Raw genomic sequence first — 23,094 nt, forward strand, 5'->3', positions numbered from 1 at the left:
TTTTAAAAATCCAACCAGATGTAGAGCATAAGAGAGTCCGTTCTGAAAGCCCGTGTCATTTTGCCTGGGGAGGGGGCAAGAATTTACATGCAGACCCCTGGGGCCAGAGCTGGGACGGATTTGGGGGGACCGGTGCACAGGGGTCACGGCACTTGTGTCTCTCTAGGTGTCCTGAGCTGGTGCGATGAGTCACAGAGGGCTGCGGGGAGCCTGGCACCCAGCCAGGGGCCACTTCCCTTTTGCTGGAAGGTCTTCCCTTTCCCTTCCTCTCAAGCCTTGATTGTAATGATCAAACAACAGTCCTTCCGCTGTGAAACTTAGCTATTTAAATGGGCGCTATAGCATCTGTCACAGGGGACAGGTCTCATGGTAGGTCGGACAGGAAGGAGACAGTTAGATAAAAACCGGGAAAAAAGAGCAATTAAAGAAGAGAAAAGCTGCATCTCAGTGGCTTTTCTAGGGAGGCTGGTGTGCTGAGGCAGTAAGGACCGGGTGTGAAGACACTCAGACCTGGACTGGAGCCCTGGCTCTGCCATCACTTGGCATGCCACCTGGAGAAGTTTCCTTAACCCCTCGCAGCCTCGGACTCCCTCGGTGCTGGGCAGACATAATGATACCTCTTATGTTCAGTATAAGAATACAGTTGACTGATCCACATGAGAAGTCCAAGCACAGTGCTTGCTACAGAGTAAACGGTCAATGCTAGCTCTTCCCCCTGATCCCCACCTTCCACAAGCAGTTATTGCCTCAGGCACTGAGGAAGGGAGGAACTGAATGGCTGGGAATAGCAGAGGTGGTTGCTTTTTTAACTGCAGGGGAAAACAGGTGTGGTTGCTTTTTCCCTCTAGACATCCAGGAAGCAAGGGAGGATCTTAGACAAAGGTTCCGTGTCTGAGACTCTGAGGTGGATGACTGCTCAGCACGGCCTTTCCCAGGGCGGCTGAGGCTCTTTGGCTCCGAAAAACAAACCTTCTTGTTCTGGGGAATCTTCTCATCCTGCCTGTGCGTTACACCAGCCAGAGAGGCACCAGAGTAGAGGGAGTCAGGAGAGCAAGAGCCTTGGAGATCCATGATTGTGCCTTCTCATCTGATACCATTTTATACTAATCACGTGGTTCAGTTAGGGGGACCCAACAATTTTAGGAGGGGACCCCACTTTGGGGTTCTCTTCCTCTTGCCAGCTTTGAGACCCTGGCTGGGGCTCCGAACCTCTTACAACATTGCGCTGTATAATCTGTGCTCACAACATCCTGTTATAACGAAGGTAAGAGGCTGTCAAGATAAGATACTTAATTTTGAAAAAAGGTAGAAACGATAGTGTCAAATTTATAGAATGTTTCCATTTTTCCTTCTCTCAAAACCATTTCTTTCTTTGACACCATCCTTGGCTGTGACTACTCTTGGCAAGAAAACCTGAGCATTTCTAGATTTCTAAAGGGCCACCCCTAGAGGTGGGCCTTATTCCGGCTATTCCTTAAACTCATTTAAGAAAGAGATCCATGCTTTCTTATGAGGTCTAATGGCCTTCAAACCTTCCCACTGGGACCTGGATTGAAGAGGCATCTTAACCCATTCAGACGAATGCTGGTGGACAGACTGGATGGAACGAGCTGGCTAAACAGTTGTGCAAGCAAAAACGCAACTTTAATTCAAAGTTTCAATGGCTACCAAATAGCATAGCTGTGCCTGTCCAAACCTGAATCCCAATTATTTCTTTAAAAGTGTCTATTTTTCCTTGTTTTTGCAACCCATTTCACTTAAATCATTAGGAAGAGCTAGTTCAAATTGCTCAAGTCAGCAACTGGGAAGTAACAATGCAAACTGGTTAAGATGGGTATACAAGGTGAACACAGGCCTTCCTTGTTTGCATATGAGGGCATTTCAGCTTGAAACCCTGTTTCACAGACAAGCACTGGGGTTGATATTTAGCGAGCTCCCCGATTTCCACTCCTATTGCCAGTTTTGTACTTGGCTACTTAAATTATGTATATATTCATGAGATTAGAAATCAGCTCTGACATTGGAAAATTTCAAGCACATGGAAATCCTGCCAAACCAGCATGGTATGCAATGCTCAACCTATTCCTTATAAATAACTGAGTGCCTTTTTACTTAATGCAGTGCCTTGGGGAGACATGATGGCATTAGGTAGATACCAGCTTCCTAAGTGTTTGTGCTTATGCAGAAATCATTTGAATATCCCCCGGGGTCTGCATTTCAAGGATCCATTTATCTTTTATTTCAATTTGCCCTTTGACATTAAGGGGCTGCTTGGTCTATTAAAAAACAAACAGAGTTACCGTGAAGACAAATATTGATTGCTTTAATATTTAATGGCTTGCTGTTATTATAATCAATAATATTTTGTGAACCTTGCCTATCTTCCTTGCTCCATTCCTTCTGGTTCCATGGTGCCTTTTAGTGTTTGACTAGGGAGGCATTCAACACTGACTAAGTGCCTCCGTTATAACTTCACCTGCTGAAAAGACAACGAACGACTGCTAAAGCTGCCTGAGACTAAATCCAGAGACACCACGCCAGGTGGTCTACCTCTCAGGCCTTTCAATAATAACGTTGGGTAGAATCTCTGCTTGCTATGAGCCAGACGGTTATCTCAGTATCCTCAAACAGACCTGCGAGGTGGGTGCTGTTATTGTTCCTTCCACTTTACAGCTGGAAAAACTATAAAATGAAGTGACCTGCTGAGGGTCACGCAGTCACTTGTAGGGCCTGAGACAATAGAGAGCTGATGCTTTTACCTAGCTTGCTGTACTGAAGGACTACCAGTGGTGAGGAAGCAGCACAGATAAATTTTGGAAGATACTGACATTTATTCCCTTATCAAGTAGTCACTGGTTCCTAGAATTTGCCCGCATTCCAAGCAGCTGTGATAAGAAACGCCCCTCTGTTAGGGTCCAGGTGGGAGTGGGGGAGAAGGTTAAACAGGTAAAAAGAGCCCTGGCTGGTGTGGCTCAGTGGTAAATTAAGCACAGGCCTGCAAACCAAAGGGTCACCAGTTAGATTTCCAGTCAGGGCACATGCCTGGGTTGCGGGCCAGATTCTTGGTGGGAGGCACGTGAGAGGCAACCACACACTGATGTTTCTCTCCCTCTCTTCTTCCCTTCCCCTCTAAAAACAAATAGACAAACCTTTTTAAAAAAAAAAAAGGAAAAAAAGAACATAAGCATTTTTAAAGAATGGATATGAAACCATTTAAATAAAATTTAGCACTGGTAGAGAAAAGGCCAAAAGAAGAAAGGCCAAAAGAAAGAAAAGTAGTTCTTTCTTTAAATATTTACTTTTATGCCCATTACTAAAATTCTACTGCATGTGCTATCAAAACACTGGCAGTATAATTTTTCTTTTCTATCAACATATAATTGAAATTCAAAGTCAGCCTTCACTTACACAGAGAATGCCTACTGTTAATATTCAGAGTTTCAATTATGTGTGCAAAGAGACCCTTTATCAAGACATGCTTTCCCCCTTAGAACCATGTTCTGGTTTCACGTGTACCTTACCCACATATGCAAAAACACTGAAGGTGAGGCCAACAAGCACACATTTAGATTTCTTTCTCGCACTGTGTTTCTTTGGAGTGCAGCGGAGATGAGCAATCACGCAGGTCCCTGTGTGGTGTTACTGCTCCTGCTTCCTAGAGCTCCAAAATCGGTGAGGACATAAACTTGTGACTACCCCACAACGGCCCCCCAAATCCAGGGGGGGCCACCAAACTGTCTTAGAAGTTTTGTACTCCCTGGACAGAATCGATCATTCATTGGGAGGTATGTTTGGTTTTTTTCTTTTAATCATAAAACAATTTAACATCTCCTGAAATAAAGAAGACAGATCCATGAACAGGAGAAAAACAAAGATGATGAGGAAGACTGAAGGAAAAGACACGTGATTTAGGGGCTACTACAAGGCAGCAGATGAGCTTTATTTGTCCTGCAGCATTTCTGTTTTAAACTTTGGAAACATTTAAAAATAAGAAAATGCTACGTTTCAAACAAAGCAGGGTCACTTTCCTCAAAAAAATCCAAAGGTGGAGCATCCTCAGTGGCAAGGACGGCAGTCTGGGGCCCACCAACACGCCGCTCTTCCGCACGAACACCTGCTGTCCAGTGTCCCACAGCACAGACCCCACCACTGTGCTCAGTGTCCTTGATCGCCTGCGTAGGCACTGAAGCCATGGCCCAGGTGGACCTCCATGTCCATAAGTGTTGGGGGAAGCAGCACACTGCATAGCAATGGAGCAGAGTGGTCCTTCCTACTCACGGCCAGGGGCATAGGCCCTTCTGCAGAGCCACCCAAGAGGACTTGCCAGCCTGCATATGCAGATCAAGGGGCATGTCCTCCCCAGCTACTCACTAGCCTGAGTCCCCAGCAGTGTCCCTGTTGGTTTCACAACATTGCAGACCCCTCCCCGCCTCCTTTACAAATCACTCCTCCAGGACAAATGACACCTGAAGACCTGAGGTGGGGCCCCAGGATGGCCAGCGAAGCTGAAGCACATGTATGTTCTTACACTTTCCTCCTAATTTGCTTCCTTTCAGTCGCATCTGCATTTTGTTCCAGGTGTTCCCCAACACGTCATGTTTACTGAGGTGTTTAAGACAGACCGAGAGATGCTGTTGGAGGCGATGTTTTAGAGCACACTCTGTACACAACTTTACCGCCAGATTGAAATAAAGACGTGATCTGGTAGCCTCAGCCTGCTGCGAAGCCTGCCCTGGGTGGTCTTCTGTGTTGAGGCAAGAAAGCGGGGCGTGCTGGCAACCAGGTGAAGAACTGTACCTCCCTCCTCCTACTCGCGCCAAGAAGCCAAAAGAACAAGCCAAATGTTTGCTTTGTCTACTGCTGAAGTGCAGACATGAAAAAGGACATAAATAAATAAAGGAAAACAAGGTTTTGGTGCCCCTATAATAAGTGTATGCCATGGAATTCTTCACAGTGTCCGTAGTGACTAGTTTTCTTCCCTCCCTCCCTCCTTTCCTTCCTCCCTTCTTTCTTTGTAAGAAATATAAATGGTGTGACTTTATGTGACCATCACCCCTCTTCCCATTGAATATACACTTTCCATTATGTCTGTATTATTTATTTTTCTGGAGATTCCAGGGCTTTCCAAAGGCACAGCCTCACATAGAACCTTCAGGGGCCAAAGAATCCAGCTCCTATTTCTACACTAAGTCCCCAACTGGGCGTCCTAGGCGGTCAGGCCACTGCTTCAAGAACTTCGAAGGGAACAAAGGCCTGGAGAGCCACGTGCCAATTCAAGACAATGTTTACCTCTTGGCAACATCCTAGACACTGAATACCACAGAGAGGATTCTTTCTCTAAGGAAAAAGACTACACTATCAAAATGTCCTGATTTTATAGATTTTGAGGACATTTAGTCATGCATATTTCTCCCTGATAAAAAGCTTTAAATAAAAAAACAAAACAAAAATGAAAAACCTGGTTACCTACAGAAGTGATGGCCAGCAAATCTTGGGCCAGAAAGGATAATCTACTCAACTAAACTCTTTGAGTATCTTAAAACACTCACATCAAAAAGGCTCCACAGGGTGTTCAGACATTCAAAATGAAACGCAACCGGAGCAGAACACTGCCTTCCATAAGGGGTCCAACCCAGAAGCCAGAGATCCAGGCTCTGTCTTTGGGGCCTTATAGGTCCCATTCACTGAAGAAGAGAATAACAATGGCAGGAAAATAAGGGGGAAATGAACGTGGCTGTGCATTCAAAATGGAGAGAGTATGCCTGCAAAGACACCAAGGACCGCACACAAGGGAAGAGAAGAGAGCAGGATTCTGTTCACAGGTAAGATCTGAAGGAGTTGCCACCTAAACACAGTACTTTCTAAGAGACAGCACCTTTCGTCTGAAAATTCTGTTCACCATAGGTTGGTGTCCAACAGCATCCAGAAGAGCCAATTAGCACCGAGGCTAAGCTCATAGCTGGAAGTTTTGCAGCAGCAGAAACAGCAGCTATCACAGAAAAACTGATGAGCGATAGTTATATGAAAGAATAAATGTACCTTTTCTTGGGCAAATATAGTCATTGGTCTGCCAGCACCAGTGCGGAGACCTTTTTGGTGCTGGGTAGCAGTATCTCATTAGTGTTAAAAGCTCCATGATTCATGGGTAATTGCCAGCTATTATTTCCATATCACCAATCCACCTGAGTGGTCACAGACCCTCTCAACTTGACTTCCAGCCAACCCCATTAGCTAACAGCTTGTGTGAAGGCTGCAGCCCCACTCCTCATTCTGTGATTCCAGCCCTGTGATATGGAATTCTTCTCCAGCCCCTACTCATATCAGCAGGTAATCCATACTTTTTCTTTCAGCCTAATGTTGCCTTTGTTCTCTCCTTGGAGAAACAGAGTGGTTAGCAGAAACCTGCCCATCTGCTCATCTCAAGACAGCACCCTCAAGACTGAGAACCCTACCAAATTCATGTAAGGCTTTATTCCATTCACTGAACTTTAACGTGATCCCAATGGGTGTATTTTTCTCTTTGGGAAGATTCATGAACTTCTACAGAGCAAAGACGGTTAAGGCTTCATCCAGCTCCTAAATGACAGAATTCATTTGGTCTCTGGTCACGCAAGATACATTTTGGTTCAGAACAGGACAACCGTCATATCATCCTAACTGGTCTTCTTACTTTTAACCTTATATCGCCACACTTCATCATTATATTTCTACCAGATTAATTTTTGTAATCTATAGCTCCAAATATATCATTCCACCGGCCAAAATTTTCAAAAGGTAACTAATTAGAAAAAAATGATTTTGCCTAACAACCAAAAAAAGTCAAGAGAGTCAAAAGTAATCAAGATTCTGTTCCATAAGTATGTAATTAGCATTACAAAATTTTGTTTTTGGTCAGAGACAAATTCACATCCGGTAAACATGATTTTTCTGACTGTGTTATTACTTATGGCATCCCTCTTGTGTAAATGTGTTCCCCTCAAAGAAATATGACATATTCACTAAGGTCCAGGTGAAATAATTTCATAAGATCATCATCTCCTGAACTTTGGGCTGCCAATTTTATGTAATTGATGCAGCTGTATTGATTGGGAATCTATTATATGTGAACAAGGACACTGTGTTTTTGGCCTCTTAGACTACTGGTGAACTCATATGTTTTTAATCTTCTCTCTCCAGATAGATTAAGTGCTTCCTAGCTATAGTGATATTACATCAGCACTACACCATGCAGAGCACCTCAAATGGGTGTGGAGTGAATTTTTTTGCAGTGTTTTAGAAAGTGCACTGCAATTATAATTGCCACAATGAACCCATTTTACAGCAAAGGAAGCCAACACTAAGTACTGCTCACTGTAAGTGGCTGAGTTGGGGCCACAGCCCAGAGGTCCCACCTCTTCCAGGGCCACCCACTCTGCCACAGTGATCATGGGAGGTACCATTTAAAGTGCTGGGACACAAAGGGTTTCATTTGGGGGCATCTCCTCCAGCACAATTGCAAAGATTCACAAAGTGCACTTAGCCAGGTAAATCTGGCCTTTACTGTGCCTCTAGCATAGTGGGCAAATTAACCAACTGTCAAATAAAATACAACAACCTAGAAGATTAAATGACTAATATTCTGTCTTGAGTTTCTCAGCCTCGCCTGTAGCAACTGCCCCATCCTGGACCAGATGTACTGTGGCTTGACTCCAGGAATAGAATTATATATTCTGCTGAAAGGGTAGCCAGGCTGCTCATAGAAAAAAAATAATTGTAAATCTTTTCTATTTTTGGACTTAATGTGCCTTTTATTTGGCAGTAAAGGCAGCATGAATAAAACTCCAATCCTAAGTATTTTAATTTGCTTCCTTCAACTGCTTGTGGCAGTAGAGACCTTGGAAAGTTGCCTTCACCTCTGTACTCCCTCCAGGGAGAACCCCACACATCTCTACCATGTCTAGATAAAACACTAGAATATCCCCCTCGCTTGGATAAGTCCAGGATGTCTTCAAATATGTACAATTTCTAATACACGAGTCCACTAAGGAGAATTATAAGAATGGTTTTACTGAATCATGCATTTCACAAACAGCATTCCAATATCTCGTTTTTTTTCCTTTTGGCTTCCATAGCTAGAGTCTATCTCACATTTGCATATATGTGTGTTCATGTGTGCATGTGTGTGTGTGTGTATATAGTTACTTTAATTTTAATTAAATTATATTTTCTATTGGTAGTCTTATATTCTACCTGGGAATGTAAGTTCCTTAAAAGCATGAGTTATATGTAATTTATAGTGTATCTGCAGCACAGAATACATGATATAATTTATAGTATGTATCCCACAGCATATATATACACACATATCACACACACACACACAAGCAGAGACCCTGAATATCAAAAGCTCATTCAATGCTTTCTTTAATAAATAGCACTCCTGCCCTGGCTGGTGTGGCTCAGTGGATTGAGTGCTGCCTGTGAACTGAAAGGTCATCAGTTTGATATCCAATCAAGGTACATGCCTGGGCTGTGGGTCAGGTCCCCATTTGGGGGCATGTGAGAGGCAACCAATCAATATTTCTCTCACATGTTAATTCTTCTCTCCCCTTCTCTCTCCTTATCTTCTCCTCTCTCTAAACATAAATAAATAAAAATTTTTAAAAAGAGTAGGGCTCTCTTTCAATCCAACCAGTGAGAGAAGAAAAGTCCTGACATAACCTGGTTCTAACTAATGTTATCGGTGTACATTATCATTGTGCCTCTGGCCATTTCTTTCACTGTTTTAGAAAACTCCTAGTTAGTGTTTTTAACTTTTTAGGTCATCCTTCCTTTTAATAGTCTTAGAAAAGCTAATCTGGTTCTTTATCTAGAAAAATGATCACCTCTCCATCTACAAAAAACACTGTCTTGAATCTCATGGGGATGGGGGCTTCTAATGCCCCCAAACATCTATGTTAAAAACCACTTCCCTTGTGGGATTACACCCTAAAAACCCTGAAACACCAGTTCAAAAGAACCTATGCACCCCCATGTTCATGGCAGCCCAATGTATAATAGCCAAGTGATGGGAGCAACCTAGTTCCCATTAGTAAATGAATAGATCAAAAACTATGGTACATTTACGGATCGGAATACTACACGGCAGAAAGAAAAAAGCTCCTACCCTTTGTGACAGCATGGATGGAACTGGGGAGCATTATGCTAAGTGAAATAAGCCAGGCAGTGAAAGACAAATACCATATGATCTCACCTATAAGTGGAACATAATCAACAAAACAAATAAGCAAGCAAAATATGACCATTGAAATAAACAAACTCACAGTAACCAGAGGGAAGGTGGGAGGGAATAATGGAGGGTAAAAGGGGAAGGGTTTTCAGGAACATCTGTAAAGGACACATGGAGAAAACCAAAGGGGGAGTGGGATAAAGGGTAGGGAGTGGGGATGGCTGGGTGGGGGAAGTTGTAGGAGGAAATGGAGACAACTGTACTTGAACAACAATAAAAAATGTCAAAAATAGAGAAATAAACTGTAATAATAAAACCCAAACAAACAAACCCCTGCGTCTCCACAGGGAATTCCTCAGTCTCTAGCTTTTCCTTTGGGTGGTGTGTCAGATGTTAACATGCGGCTCAAGACAGCAACGTGAGGTCCTCCTTGCTGCCTCTTACCCCCTGGCACCCAGTTCAGGCTACAGCACAGGACAAAGCTGATCATGAAGAAGAAACACAGAGATGATTGACGGCAGATCCCCCCAGGAGAACGGGGCACCATTGTCTCGAACACGGTACTTGTGCTCACCTTTTGGTCTTGACTGTATGCCAGAATCCAGTCCTCCTGCTTGGGGTGGAAAAGCAGGCTCTGGATATAGAAATTCAGCCGGTACTTCTGATAGGTCGCTCCTTCATCTGAGCTGATCAATAGACTGCTCTCGATCTCAGGGTCCGTGAGTAACATAATCTGCAGCAAAAAAGTGTTGGGGAAAAACAACAATGGAAGTTACATTTACACATTTCCAAATCCTAAAAATGAGCTACAATTTTGACATGGGGGGAAAAGGGGGGCACACAAGGAACACCTGGCCAAGCAGAACCCTTGAGTGTGTCAGGGTTGTTCTCCTGCTTTGACCCAAGGCCATAAAAGGACTTTTGCTAAGTAATGAAGGCGGCAGGACAAGTCGGAAGGAAGGGACAAGAAACTGAAGGCTGAATTTCCTTTTCTTCTAGAGTACTCCTGGTTTTTCTTTTTTCCTCTAACTTTATGTCCTTCATCTGAAATATCTTCCACTGTTCTCCTGGCCTCAACCTTCCTTCCCACTCTGCCTTGTTGACTTTACATTTGGGGGGGGGGTGAGGTGAGGGGGATTAAAGAGCAAGACTTGTGATGTCCGTTGTGGGTAAGGTGGAAAGAAATGGAAAGAGGATGGATTTCTTGGGATTTTCTCACTGACCATAGCCCTTTTGCCGATGTCAACAATATCCCCTGCCATTCTACCTTGAGCTTGATTTTTTTAGTCTAGTGTCAAAGGCTGGGCTTTCTTAAGCCTTCTCTGCAAACTGTACAAACGCCACTTTATCCCCTTCTAATGCACTGTATAATTTACTTACTTATTTTCTCTACATACCCTTCACTAGAACATAAATTCTATGAGAATAGAGATAGTTGATATTTATTTACTTTTCTCCCCCACAGGTATATTCCCAGAAGCTAAGGCCCAGCATCGAATATATACTCGGTAAATACCTGTCAAATGGATGAATGAACAGAAAGAGTTTTCAGAGTAGTCATGCGGACCTAGAAAGATGCTGAGAACAGTGACAGCCAGTATGAATGGCAGTTCCATGGAAAGAGCAGCTGGGATCCTCCCCCTTCTTTTGCCTGTCCACCAGAGAATATGCTCTACATGTGTAAAATTTCACAGCTGAGGATGCTGGGCGCTCCCTCACTGGGCTGGTTCATCATGGTCAGAGCAATAACGAACAAGCCACAATAGGAACACGGTGGAGAAGCTGCCCTGAACACTGATTTTTATTCTCTCATTTTATGCCTCTAGGATTGTGTGATAAAGTACCTCATTCCTGACTCTCTGCAGGTCTCCCTTCACTCAAAGTGCGCACCTAATGCCTCCAGACAGGTGGCTTTAATGCTACCCACTGACTTCTTCCCCATCAACTTATTAATTGGCACTTTCTGAGTTTGGTTCGGAGAAGCATGAAAGATATGCTTAATGTGTGGCTTTATGGTGAGAAATAAGTCCAGCCTGGGGTTTTTAAAGATTACCACCTGAGGACGCAGCAGTTCTAGGGAAAGGAGGGTGAGAGAGAGAAAGGAAAAATAAAACAGAGCCAGGCCATGGAAGAGTCAAGTGCCAGGCAAACCCACAGAGATTTTACAAGCATTTGGAGGCAATCATGCTAAAAACTTGGGACAGTTAGTGTCATCTTCAAAAGCAGTGCCCCGTCACTGTGAACGGCACGGGAGGATGGCAGGCAAGACCCATTCAGCCTGAACAGAGTTTATGTTATCCAGGGTGAATTTAAGGCTCCTTGCTGTTCTTTCAACTCTCTGTGAAGAGGGGAGAAGAGATGAGGTCCAGGGAGGAGAGTGCTGTGGCTGCCGGCTGCACTTGGGACAAGAGGGAAAGCACACACAAAGTGGGGAGACTAACTGCTTTCTCACCCCATGTCCGGTGAAGCCACCGTCCCCAGCCATAAATTCTGACACAGTCATAGTTTTCTTGCCTCTCATTCACCAAGCAGACAGTCCCCTCCTTGGATGGCTGACACGGAGCCATCCGGTAATCTGCTAAATACAGACTCAGGGCTTCATTAAAATCTCTTCTATGTATTAGACAAGGATGTTCAGATGGCTCCTGAATTCACAAGAATATTTCCAGGTGATTTCATATGTACTGGCACCTAAAAGCTATCGTTTCCCAAATAACAAATAAGTCATCGAATGATCTTATTGCTTTGTGTCTCCAACTGCAATTAACAATACTATACAACAACCTTTCCGCACTGCTGCCAAAAGTAATTTCCATAATAATACGAAGAGGCCCAATTTTAGAGCATCTGCTGTCTCAGGCAAGCTGATGTCCCAACGCCTCTCATACTCTAGCTCCCTGTTAACCAGAATAAGCTTTCCTCTCTGTCCTGGGGTGCCTGCCTCTCCTGGAAGACCATTTCAGGAAACCACAAATGCTACTCCGACAGAATATCCTCAAGTCATGCATTTTTTTATTTGTCATTTATTTGAAATATTTTTGCCACTCATTTATGTTCTAAGTCACGATACTGTATAAGATAATTCTGCATCCAGGTAACGTTGTATAAGGGTGGGAGGCAAAATAATGCAAATATTTTTCAGACACATGGCTGCTTAAGACTGAAAAAATGAAACTCCTGACTTCTCTGGCTATTTTTTTCTAAGTAGTAAAATTCTGTTGACTAAACTCTCACCTCCTCTATACTGTCCTCACCTGAAACCCTCTATTTCGGAGTTTGGCATTTTAGAAATAATGGAGAATGCTAGGAAATCCCCCCTGTAAGATTTATAAGTCTGTCTTTATTACACAAACCTTCCACTGGTTCTTCTTTCAAACTTCTGCTCAGATTCGCTCAAAACAAACAGGTCAATCTGGATCCATTTTTGTTTAGCCAATTTTTATTGCACAAACAATTTTGTAAGATCAGCAGCAGAATCGAAAATAAAAGGAAATTAAACTGCTCGTGACCTTATCCCTTCGACACATTAAACAATGTTTATGCTTCCTTCTGCTTTATCCACATCTAGATACATTATCATAGATTGAGCTTTTTACTCTATTTTTTAATGATTTTGCTTATATCCAAGTCCGACTGAATGATAAACACACAAATGCATGCACAGATTAATACACACCACTGCATACAATGTATCATTTAATCACAACCTTCAGCATAATTATGTTACAACTGGTACATAATTACATTTCAACTGGTTGAACCATAGAAACTATTTAATAAATTATAGTTAACTGAATAAGTCTTCAAAGTAAACTTCTGTAGTCATTTTATTTCAAGTGGGTTGAGGTTTATTCTGTTCTTTTGTAGGTTACTAAAAATAAATAAGTTAATATGTAAATAAAGTATTTAAGCAAAATATAAATAGAAAACGTTTCGTCTATTTGAAAGAGACAATGTAAATAATACATGTAATCCAATCTATAGACATAAATGATGTCATTTATAAATAAATATGGTCCATCTCCTCAAGAAGGTAGTCCACTGAGAAATATTGAAATGGCAACCTCCAGTCTGGAAACACTCCTGACAATGAATGGACTTCACTCCTTAAACGGGTCCAATGATCACTGTCTGCTGGTGTACCCTGGGCTCTCTACTGCCTTCTGGCTCTTCATGTGACTTTGAATAAATGGTGTTTTGTTGTGTTGAATCCTCTGCATTCTGGAATGATGATCTGCATAACAGAATTTTAGGAGAATTTTGCAAAAGGCATGACTCCAAACTTGGTACAGATCCTGAAGTGAGCTCTCTAAAAAGAGGGGTCCTTTTTTTTTTCTTTTTGCCTAGCATAGAGCGTGGTCTGTAGGAGAGGTCCATATCGTTTGTAAGTGGACACAAATGAATGAGTGAATAGGTGAACCCCTCTTCATCCCTGTGATACTGGGAGTCTGAGTCCTCTTAAATAAATCCCTGCTGTTCCAGTGGGAGACAAGGAGGGTAGAAACAAGGGGAAGAGTCTGTCTTCAACAGAAGAGTTAATTATTCTCTGTCCAGGTCAGCCCATGAGTGATCAGAACCAGTTCACCTATGCCTTGCAGGGTGTGCACACGGACACTGCTCTGATTGCACCTGCAGATGAATTGCTATCTATAGAAAGTCGATGATGGCGACAGAGGCTCTCTGCCACCCAACTCTAAGCAACCATTCATTTATCCACTTTGAGAGAAGGAAGACACTTTATTTGCTTTTCCTAAAGGTACAAATGAACATGTAATGCAATTTATAGATTTCAAATATGTCACTTCTCACTTTTTTTGGCATTAGTCCTTCTGACAGCTTAGTGTCCTCAAAAATTAAATGCATCTCCACTCTCTTTGACTTGATTTGGATTCAACATATGGGTACATGATGTAATTCTACAAAAGGTTGGCTGAGGGACTTCTGATCCCTTTAAGCTGGCCACCAGGGACTACTAGGGACTTTTCTTCACAGGGAAAAGTCACTAACAGTTAGTTTTCCAAATTCTTTTCTTAGGTGTGTTGTTCTTAGAACTCCATCCTTAATCAGGGGAAGTTAATAAGGGGAGGCTTTACTACCTATAGGCATATATTTTTTCCCACAGTTTATTTAGTACATGAATAAAGACTATTTATTTAGTGTTGTGTTCATCATTTGCTTTGCCCATTTGTCTGCTCCTTGTAATCTGTGGACTGGAATCAAGGGGAGGTAATGTTCTGGGGATATCTCTCTTGATTTGCTGAAGGCTTAACTCAAATCCAGATGACAGTATCACAGGTGCAGAATAAATACTTTTCATAATGATAATGGAAATAACAAAGACAAATTGCAACGGCAGTAATTGCGCACTCCAGTTATCTACCCACTTTATCCAAACACATATCTATCTAGAAACAGTATAAAAGGCTATTTGTAGGCCTCTGGCTTCAGTATTAAAAACGAATGAAGCAAAATGTAATCAAAGCAATTGAGTAATTTGCTGAGCACTGTGGGTAAAAAGGTGCCTATTCCCAATGTAAGCTGAACGTTTATCCTTCCCAGATGAGCTGAGGGTGAGAGCACTAGGTGCTCATCTGTTGGCGACTGTTTAGAGGACAGCATTAGGGGGACACAGGATCCCAGGATCATCCATGGAAAGGCAATCACTGAAGTACAGACCATAGTGAAAAAAGGAGAGGGAAATGAGTAAAGAGAAGAAAGTCCAAATAAGTAAACACTGAAAAAAAAATCTGTAAGAAGATGGACCCTTGTGCTAAAGGCTACTCCCAACCCCTCAAACTCAGTGAAGCTCTACTCCATGGAGTGTGCTAATGCATGTGCCATGGTCATTAACACAAAATAGGGGCATTTGATACTGAGAGACCAAGAAAATGTTTGGGCAATAGAGCATCTACTTTTGACCCAGATATTGGTTCCATGAAACTACTAGGAAAACCTTGCATTGCATTCTAAAGAGTTTATTCTGTGAGTTTACTTAAAATGATGGCCAAAGACTTTGTTTTTTAAAATATTTTAACTTTTTAAAATTGTTCTTCAAGTACAGTTTTCTCCATTTTCCCCCCTCCCCCTCACCCCAGCCATCCCCACTTCCCACTCTTGATCTTACCCACATTCGGTTTTGTCCATGTGTGCTTTATAGATGTTCCTTAAAAGACTTTTTTCCCCCGGGGGGAAATGAAAGTTGTCAGTAAGTGTATAAAACTATTTCAGTTCTCCACATGCCTCTTACTAGCCTTGTCAGAAGACCTTGATTATTATTATGTGACATTTATGGTAAATCACTCAATACTCCTTTAGCCCAACTATACAGAGTACACAGGAGAAGAGTAGGGTTCATCATGAATGACAACATATGGGTTTCACTCCTGGGAAGACAAAAAAAGAGAATGTCTTTGGAAGATTCCTTCTAATTTTTATTGGAATTACTGAACACAACCCTTTCCTGAGTCAACTTAGAGAATCTTAAACTAAAAACACCACTTCACTGTGAGACTCTGCTTCCACAAGGGAACATGCCCACGTGTGCATGCGGGTCAACCTTCAGAACTGCCCCTGTAGCCCATGAACCACCGACTTAGGTTCCAGCAGAAGAGCCATGACCAAATCCTAAACCTGACCCCAATCTCTGTCACCATGGACGTGTGCACTTCCTCGAAAAAGAGGGGGTGTGTTTAGTGAAGGTTTCTTACCATCAGAAGGAGGCGGAAACACAAACCCTAAATACATACTCAGTCACAGAAAATATCACGGGGCTTGACTTTGAAGATGGGTTTGAGTGTCACCCCTGCCGTATATCTATTATGCCACTTTGAACAGCTCATAGCTCGTGTAATCTTTTCATGAGCCGCAGTTTTCTCACTGAGAGGTAGTGATAGTGTAAAGTGCATTTACTCAGCATCTGTTAATACATTATTTCATTAAATTGTAAAAAATTATTCAGATAGGTACTGGGTCTATTGGACAGTTGAGGAAACGAGGCTTAGAGTAAGATCATTTGCTCAAGGTCATGCTTCTGATCAGTGATAAAGCTATCTGTGGCATCGCCTACCTACGTCTGTGTGAAGGTCAGATCACTGTGTGAGAGTAATGTTGAATTTTGTGCAACTATTATAACTTTCCAACTATTATGGCAGATTTAGCACACATGTTCTGCTAGAATGTGATTGTTGAATTCTGAGAAAGACAGGGAGAGAGAGCTTGCATTATAAATAACGAATAAAAGTCTTGACTAAGATGGTAAAGAGGAGGGCCATAAGAGGCTAGAAGCTAGATCATGGGGACTCAATAACAAGATAAATGCTAAGGTATTCTTGAAGAAATAAATATTTTTGGCTTTAAATACTAATCTACAGAATCCAAATACTTTGTCCCGTTTCTCACTGAGGTTGTTCACAATGGCCCTGGCCTCCTTTTCCTCATCTGTCTTGCATCATTCCTCTGGAAGACTGATTTTTGTGCTTCACCATAAAGATGGATAAGGCCTGGGCATAGAGCTCTGATCTAATGACAGTCTAGGGAAAGAAATAAACACTTCCTCATAAGCTAGTTCTCAAGGAACTTTATGTTAAAACCAATCAGCTGTGGCTGGTGTAGCTCAGTGGAATGACTGCCGGACCGTGAACCAAAGGGCCACTGGTTTGATTTCCATTCGGAAGCCTGCCTGGGTTGCAGGCCAGGTTCCCAGTGCGGGTGTGTAAGAGGCAACCACACAGTGATGTTTCTCTCTCTCTCTTTCTCCCTCCCTTCCTCTCTCTAAAATTAATAAATAAAATCTTTTTAAAAATCAAACTCAATACAATGTATCTCTTTGCCTAATAAACTGATCCTATGTATGATTGGCATCTAAAATATGAACTCATTTTGCCAAAGTAGTTAACATCATATAAAGGGGATAATAGAAAATATGGAATATTTATTAATGCTTAGCATTGTGTCATCTGGTTTTTGAAAATGGCATTTTAGAGGAAAAGAATGATGTATAAACATGAGAGATATTTTTATTATTGCAGTTACTATGGAGACCAATGAAATACCTAAAGACTATTTGAGCTGTCTCAAAAATCTCTGCATTATTCCATAGCCTCTGCTCAAATTCAATCAGAGCACACTTCCATGGTCATTAAAAGTCCCAAAGTAAATTCTCTCTTAAATTCCCAAAGATCTATAAATGTCAAAAGGTTACATCATTTTTAAATGTTAGATGCTATCAGAAGGAGCTGAGATACTGTGAGAAACAGACATTCATCTTCTTTGCTCACGGGAAACTTTACAAGAAATGATGTTCATTTAATGATAAGAAATCTCTTTATTCTACTAGAAATGATAAAGGAGAGGATGTGGGGAGATAGAGGAGCAAAAAAGAGAAGCTATCGGTATATTTTAACATTGATTTAGGTGAGGGACACGGCATTTTTGGTACAATCTCTACGTTGTGCATTTGATTGGGGAGTTTGAATAAATGAATGTCATGTTGAAAGTCAGAAAAATGAATAGAAGAGTGAATTCATTCCTATGAATGAATGTTACCTTAAACTTTTGAGAGCTATAAATTTAGAATTCACTCTAAAATCCAGTAAACAGAACATACTCATATTCTTCATTCCTTGCTGTACTTGTAGCATTATCCCGATAATTATGTTTTAATTTTACTTATATTAATGCTTCCTGGTGAACAGGCAAATGTAGCAGGATATGTAGGGGAAGATTAATGAAGCCTCAGCCACATGAGACCTTGCTAATGTACTTCGCCATTAAAGTCTTCCTAAGAAGATGATGGGGACCACCAGGGGCTTCTCTCAAACAGGATCTGCAGGTTAGTGAAGTGGGAATTGCCCCTGCCCCTCACTGTGGAGCTCTCCAGAAGACGGGGCTGGAGTGAACCCTCCAGGAAGAAGTGCCCCTGCTAGCAAGGAGATCTGTTTCATGCAAGAATTCCCTTCATTCTTCAAGTATTTAATGCCAGGCATTGTTCATCTCAAGTTTTGTTTGAGAGGCAGAAAAGGGTGAAGGTGCTGAATAGATGCGCCCCCAAGGATTAGCTGCTGCCTTTCCTCTCTGTTTTCTTCTTTTCCTGTGGTCAGAGCAGGCACTACTGTACTGCAGTGATTTTAAGATGATTTTTTTCAAGATTTTATTTTCTAGGCAGTTCTATATCTTGGCTAATTCCACCTCAGAATGTGCATCTCAGAAGCAGCTGAATCGGTGCACTGTATGAAAGATGAAAGGACCGCTGTTCGCTTATTTATTGCTATCTCAAACTACCCTGGAACAGTGGCTTAAGACAAGCATTTGTTTTGCTAATGGTTCTGGGGTCAGGAACTGGGGAAGAACTCAGCTGCCTAGGCAATTGCAAATCCACATGACGTCACTGTGGTGGCGGGAGCTGCAGGTTCCACCTCGAAGATGACTTCTTCATTCAAGTAGTTGACTTTGGCATCTCTCTCTCTCTCTCTCCATGGAATCCTGTTCTGCAGGCCCTCTCCATGTGGCTTGAACTTCACGTAGCATTGTGGTTTCATGGTGGTTGGATTCCTTGACTGGTGGCTGGCTTGTTCCAGTGTGAGTACCCCAAGAGAAGGATTTTCAGGGACTCAAGTAGAAGCTACCAAGCTTTTGAGATGTGTCTTCAGAAGCCCCAGGACATCCACTTGGCAGCATTCTAAGAATAAAATAAGTCACTCACTCTGGGCTAGACTGACAGGGAGGAGAAAAATAGACTCCATCTCTGAAGTACATACACACATACACACACACACACACACACACACACACACACACAGATGGCAACATGGATGGTGGCCGTCCATTCTGTGGAGCTGATGACCACAACAATTTTCTGTACAATTTGTCACTTATAATTAAAAGAAGGGGGATATGATTTTAAAAGGTATTATTTTATATTAAGTATGAATAACAACCTATCTGAAATACAGATAACTTCAGGTTATCAGATTTTAAACTGGGTCACGGCCATGAAATACTTGTTACCTTAAACTTTTGAAAGCTATAAATTCCTATTCTGATATCAATTCAAGGTGAGTTGAATATTTATCAAAGACTAAATTGGTTTTATTTTTAGTCACTCTCAGAGACATCAAAAGACCCAAAGTCAATAAAGTCCTGTCTATAGATTTTCAGGAGGTATAAATTACCCAGGTTAAATTATAGAAGGGCAGATCTGTTAAATGTCTATTAAAGTATACAAAACCAACTCTTCAAAAACTGAGCCCACTGTCTAATGCAGGATGTGACATCATAAAAAAAAGGGTTTCTTAAGAGTGAGACACTCCTTGCCCCTTTATGTTCATAACAAAAGCACCAATATCAATGACAACATAACCTAGCAATTCAAAACAGAGTACTTATTGTTCTCAAGGATTTTAAAATGAATCAACTGATATGTAGATAGCCTTGGCCCAACAAAACAACAAAAGGTCATTTGGGTCTGAAGGTGAATGGATGACTGTTACATGTGCCCCAGAAACATGTAACAAGTTTGACTGATATGCGCAGGACTGTAAAAAGCCATCCAAATTTTTTATTTTACATTTTTATTTTACGTGTATCTTGCTATTATGCCCTCTAAAAGCCTCATCAGTTCCAAGTTACAACCAACAGAGAATCCAAATTTGAGAAAATAACCAAAAACACGGATCTCTTGACTTCAGTGTTATTTCTCAGCACTCTGAGTCAAAAGGAACAAAGGACCACCGCCAAAAAAGATGCTTCAAAAAGAACTAAAAACAATAGAACGTTTGCAAAAACTGTGATCTTTTATGTATTCAGGTTAGCATCTTTTATTTATCTAGACACAATTGCTTAGTAATTAGCATCCTTAATCAGAATGATTCCAAATTAAGGTGCTATCATGCAATCCAACTATAAAAGTGGCATTTATTTTGTGACTGTACAAATGCCTTCTGGAACATAGATTCATATTCACTATGGGTGAAATGTGTCCATAAAGATACTATCACTCACAAAGACACTGTCACTTACAGAGTAGGCTGTTCTTGATGTAGAAGCTGCTCTGACCATATGAGAGACAGTCCATAGACATTTTGGCCTTCTCTGAATGGATCACAGGCAGGATGAACATATGCCATATTTCATCATGGAAAGTTCTGGTTTATTCCTACTGCACCATCATATATGTTATTACTGACACAAATAGGTATGCCTTGGAGGATAAATTATATGGTCATCCCAGTGAGAGGAAGATTTCTGAATCTTGTGCCCTCAGAGAATCTCTTTCAAAAGTGAATTTTCCAGGTAACTGAGTCAATTTTTGAAAATACTGACTACATTTAATGACAGAAAAAAAATCCTCAAACTGCTGGCGAGCCTGACATCTTCCTTAACAGAATATACCAGATAATCATTTACCTTTCCCTGCAACTAAGGGTCATAAAAATATAAGTCAATGAATTCACTTTACTACAGTGCAGAAGGATCTCTGGAATTTCTGAAGTGCGCAAAGCTCTGCCCTGAAAAGTAAATAGGTTTCATCATTTAAATCATTATTCTTACCCCAGTCCTCACCCCCATACATTGTCAGAAAGGCTCCTATTAATATAATAGAAGCTTTTCTCCCAAAATCAACCTGAATAATTTCTACTGACATATTTTATTAAATTGAAAAGACATTCCCAAAGTAAACCCTGTCCTGAAACAAATGTGTGCTTTTCTAGAAAAGTATCTTGAGCACCAAATGAAGTCTCACCTGGAAAGCACTGAGTAGCTTCCCAGTTCTTAGACATTCTAGACTTTCACTTCTATGGGCCAACCCATAATACTGGCAGGTTCTCCTTCAGAGCCCCAGTTGGTCATGACTTTGTCATCCAAAGGCCATACTTGGTGTCAGGTAACCGCTTAGTCTCGCCACTGGGGAGACCCTCAAATCTGGTCCCTCCTCAAGTCACAGACATCTATTTCGCCAGCAGGTTCCTCAATTTAGAATAAAAGGATGACGGTTGCTCCTGTTTGCAAGTTTTTTTTTTTTCTTTCCTCACTTGAGGGTGTGTTGTTATTGACTTTAGAGGAGGGGAGAGAGAGAGAGAGAAGAGACAGACATTGATATCAGAGAGAAACATCTATTGGCTACCTCCAGTATGTGCCCCAACTGGGGATTGAACTTGAAACCTAGGTATGTGCCCTGATGGGGAATCAAACTTGCAACCTTTTGGTGTATGGGATGACACTCCCACCAAGCCACTGGCCAGGAAGGGTATGCAAGTTTTTAAGCTACTTGGAAGGTGTAGGAATGTCTATGCCAATGATAGAATAATTAGGTTTCTTTTAAATTATTCATCTCAATAAGTAAGCAAAATATAACTGGAGATATTGAAATTAAGAACAAACTGATAGTAACCAGAGGGGAGGTAGGAGGGGATAATGGGGGGGTGGGGAAGGAACACGTATAAAGGACACATGGACAAAGCCAAAGGTGGGTAGGATCAAGGGTGGGAAGTGGGGATGGCTGGGGTGGGGAGGAGTGGTGGGGTGAAAATGGAGACAACTGTACTTGAACATTAATGAAAAAAATGTGAAAAAATAAGTTATTCATCTCATTTGCTTAAAATTTAGCATTTTCAAATATATGCAAGAATTAACATGCATTTATTAAAGACAAACTTGGAAAATGTCCCCCAGAAAGTAAAGTACTTATAAAAGAGAGAGAGAACAATAAATTGGAAACCTATCTGAAAAAACAATAGCAGAAAACTTCCCCAGTTTGGTGAAGGAAACAGACATACAGGGAGCACAGAGAAATCCAGACAAGATGAACTCGGAAAGGCCCAACCAGGACGCATCATAATTAAAATGCCAAAAGTTAAAGATAAAGAGAGAATCTTAAAAGCAGGAAGAGAAAAGTAGTTAGTTACCTACAAGGAAGCTTCCATAACACTGTCAGCTGATTTCTCAAAAGAAATTTTGCAGGCCAGAAGGGACTGGCAAGAAGTACTCAAAGTGATAAAAAGCAACAACCTACAGCTAAGATTACTCTACCCAGCAAAGCTTTCATTTAGAACTGAAAGATAAAGGGCTTCCCAGACAAGAAAAAGCTAAAGGAGTTATCACCACCAAATCTGCATTATTTTATCAAATGTAGAAGGGGAAGGGGGAGGAGAAGGATGATGGAAAGGGGAGAAGAAGAATATGAAAATAAAGGTCAATAAATATATGTCTATCAACAGTTGATTCTAAAAAAATAACCAAAATAACAAGCAGAACAGAAACAGAATCATAGATACAGAGAATGTCGTGATGGTTGCCAGATGGGAAGGGGGCCAGGGGAATGGGCAAAAAAGGTGATGGGATCAAGAAGTACAAATTGGTGGTTACAGAATAGTCCCGGAGGTGTAAAGTACAGCATAGAAAATAGAGTAGCCAAAGAATGTATATATGCAGGACCCATGGACATGGGCAGCAGTGTGGGGGTTGCCTCGGGGAGTGGAGGGGCGGGGTAGAGGGTGGAACAGGGGGAAATCCTGGAACAAGTGAAATAACATAAATGATAAAAAAGAAGAATCTCTCAAACATCATAGTGCAAAGATAATTATCACTAACATTTTGAAGTTTGCTTTCCTAATCTTTATTTCCCAATCTTTATATATGAATATATTGGTACACATACATAAATAAATGTTTGTAGAGAGGAAGGAAGAGGGGAAGAGAGGGGGTGAGAGAGATTAAGATTGGTTTATAGAGCAAGAGAGAGTATCACCTGATACTTTGTTTTTAAACCTGCTCTCCCCACTTTAAAATTATACTGCAAGCATTTTCCAGGCTATTAAATATTCTTCTATTGGGTACATTGAATTTGATTGTATGAATAAGCCACTGTGTAATTAATCCCTTATTAGAAG

General features: G+C 41.4%; 1 protein-coding gene across 9 annotated transcripts in view; it reads right to left on the reverse strand.

The window, feature by feature from the left end:
- SORCS1 (sortilin related VPS10 domain containing receptor 1) overlaps positions 1 to 23,094 on the reverse strand; it is a 485,244-nt gene that overhangs the window by 166,667 nt on the left and 295,483 nt on the right. For all 9 annotated transcript variants that reach the window (XM_037165612.2, XM_037165607.2, XM_053668607.1 and 6 more), the window contains one exon: positions 9,783 to 9,941. In XM_037165612.2, the coding sequence (XP_037021507.2) occupies positions 9,783 to 9,941 (159 nt within the window). The remainder of the gene's footprint in view (positions 1 to 9,782; positions 9,942 to 23,094) is intronic.

The sequence above is a fragment of the Artibeus jamaicensis genome, unplaced genomic scaffold, assembly GCF_021234435.1.
Source record: "Artibeus jamaicensis isolate MK-2021 breed Jamaican fruit bat unplaced genomic scaffold, CSHL_Jam_final contig_490, whole genome shotgun sequence".
NCBI lineage: Eukaryota > Metazoa > Chordata > Mammalia > Chiroptera > Phyllostomidae > Artibeus > Artibeus jamaicensis.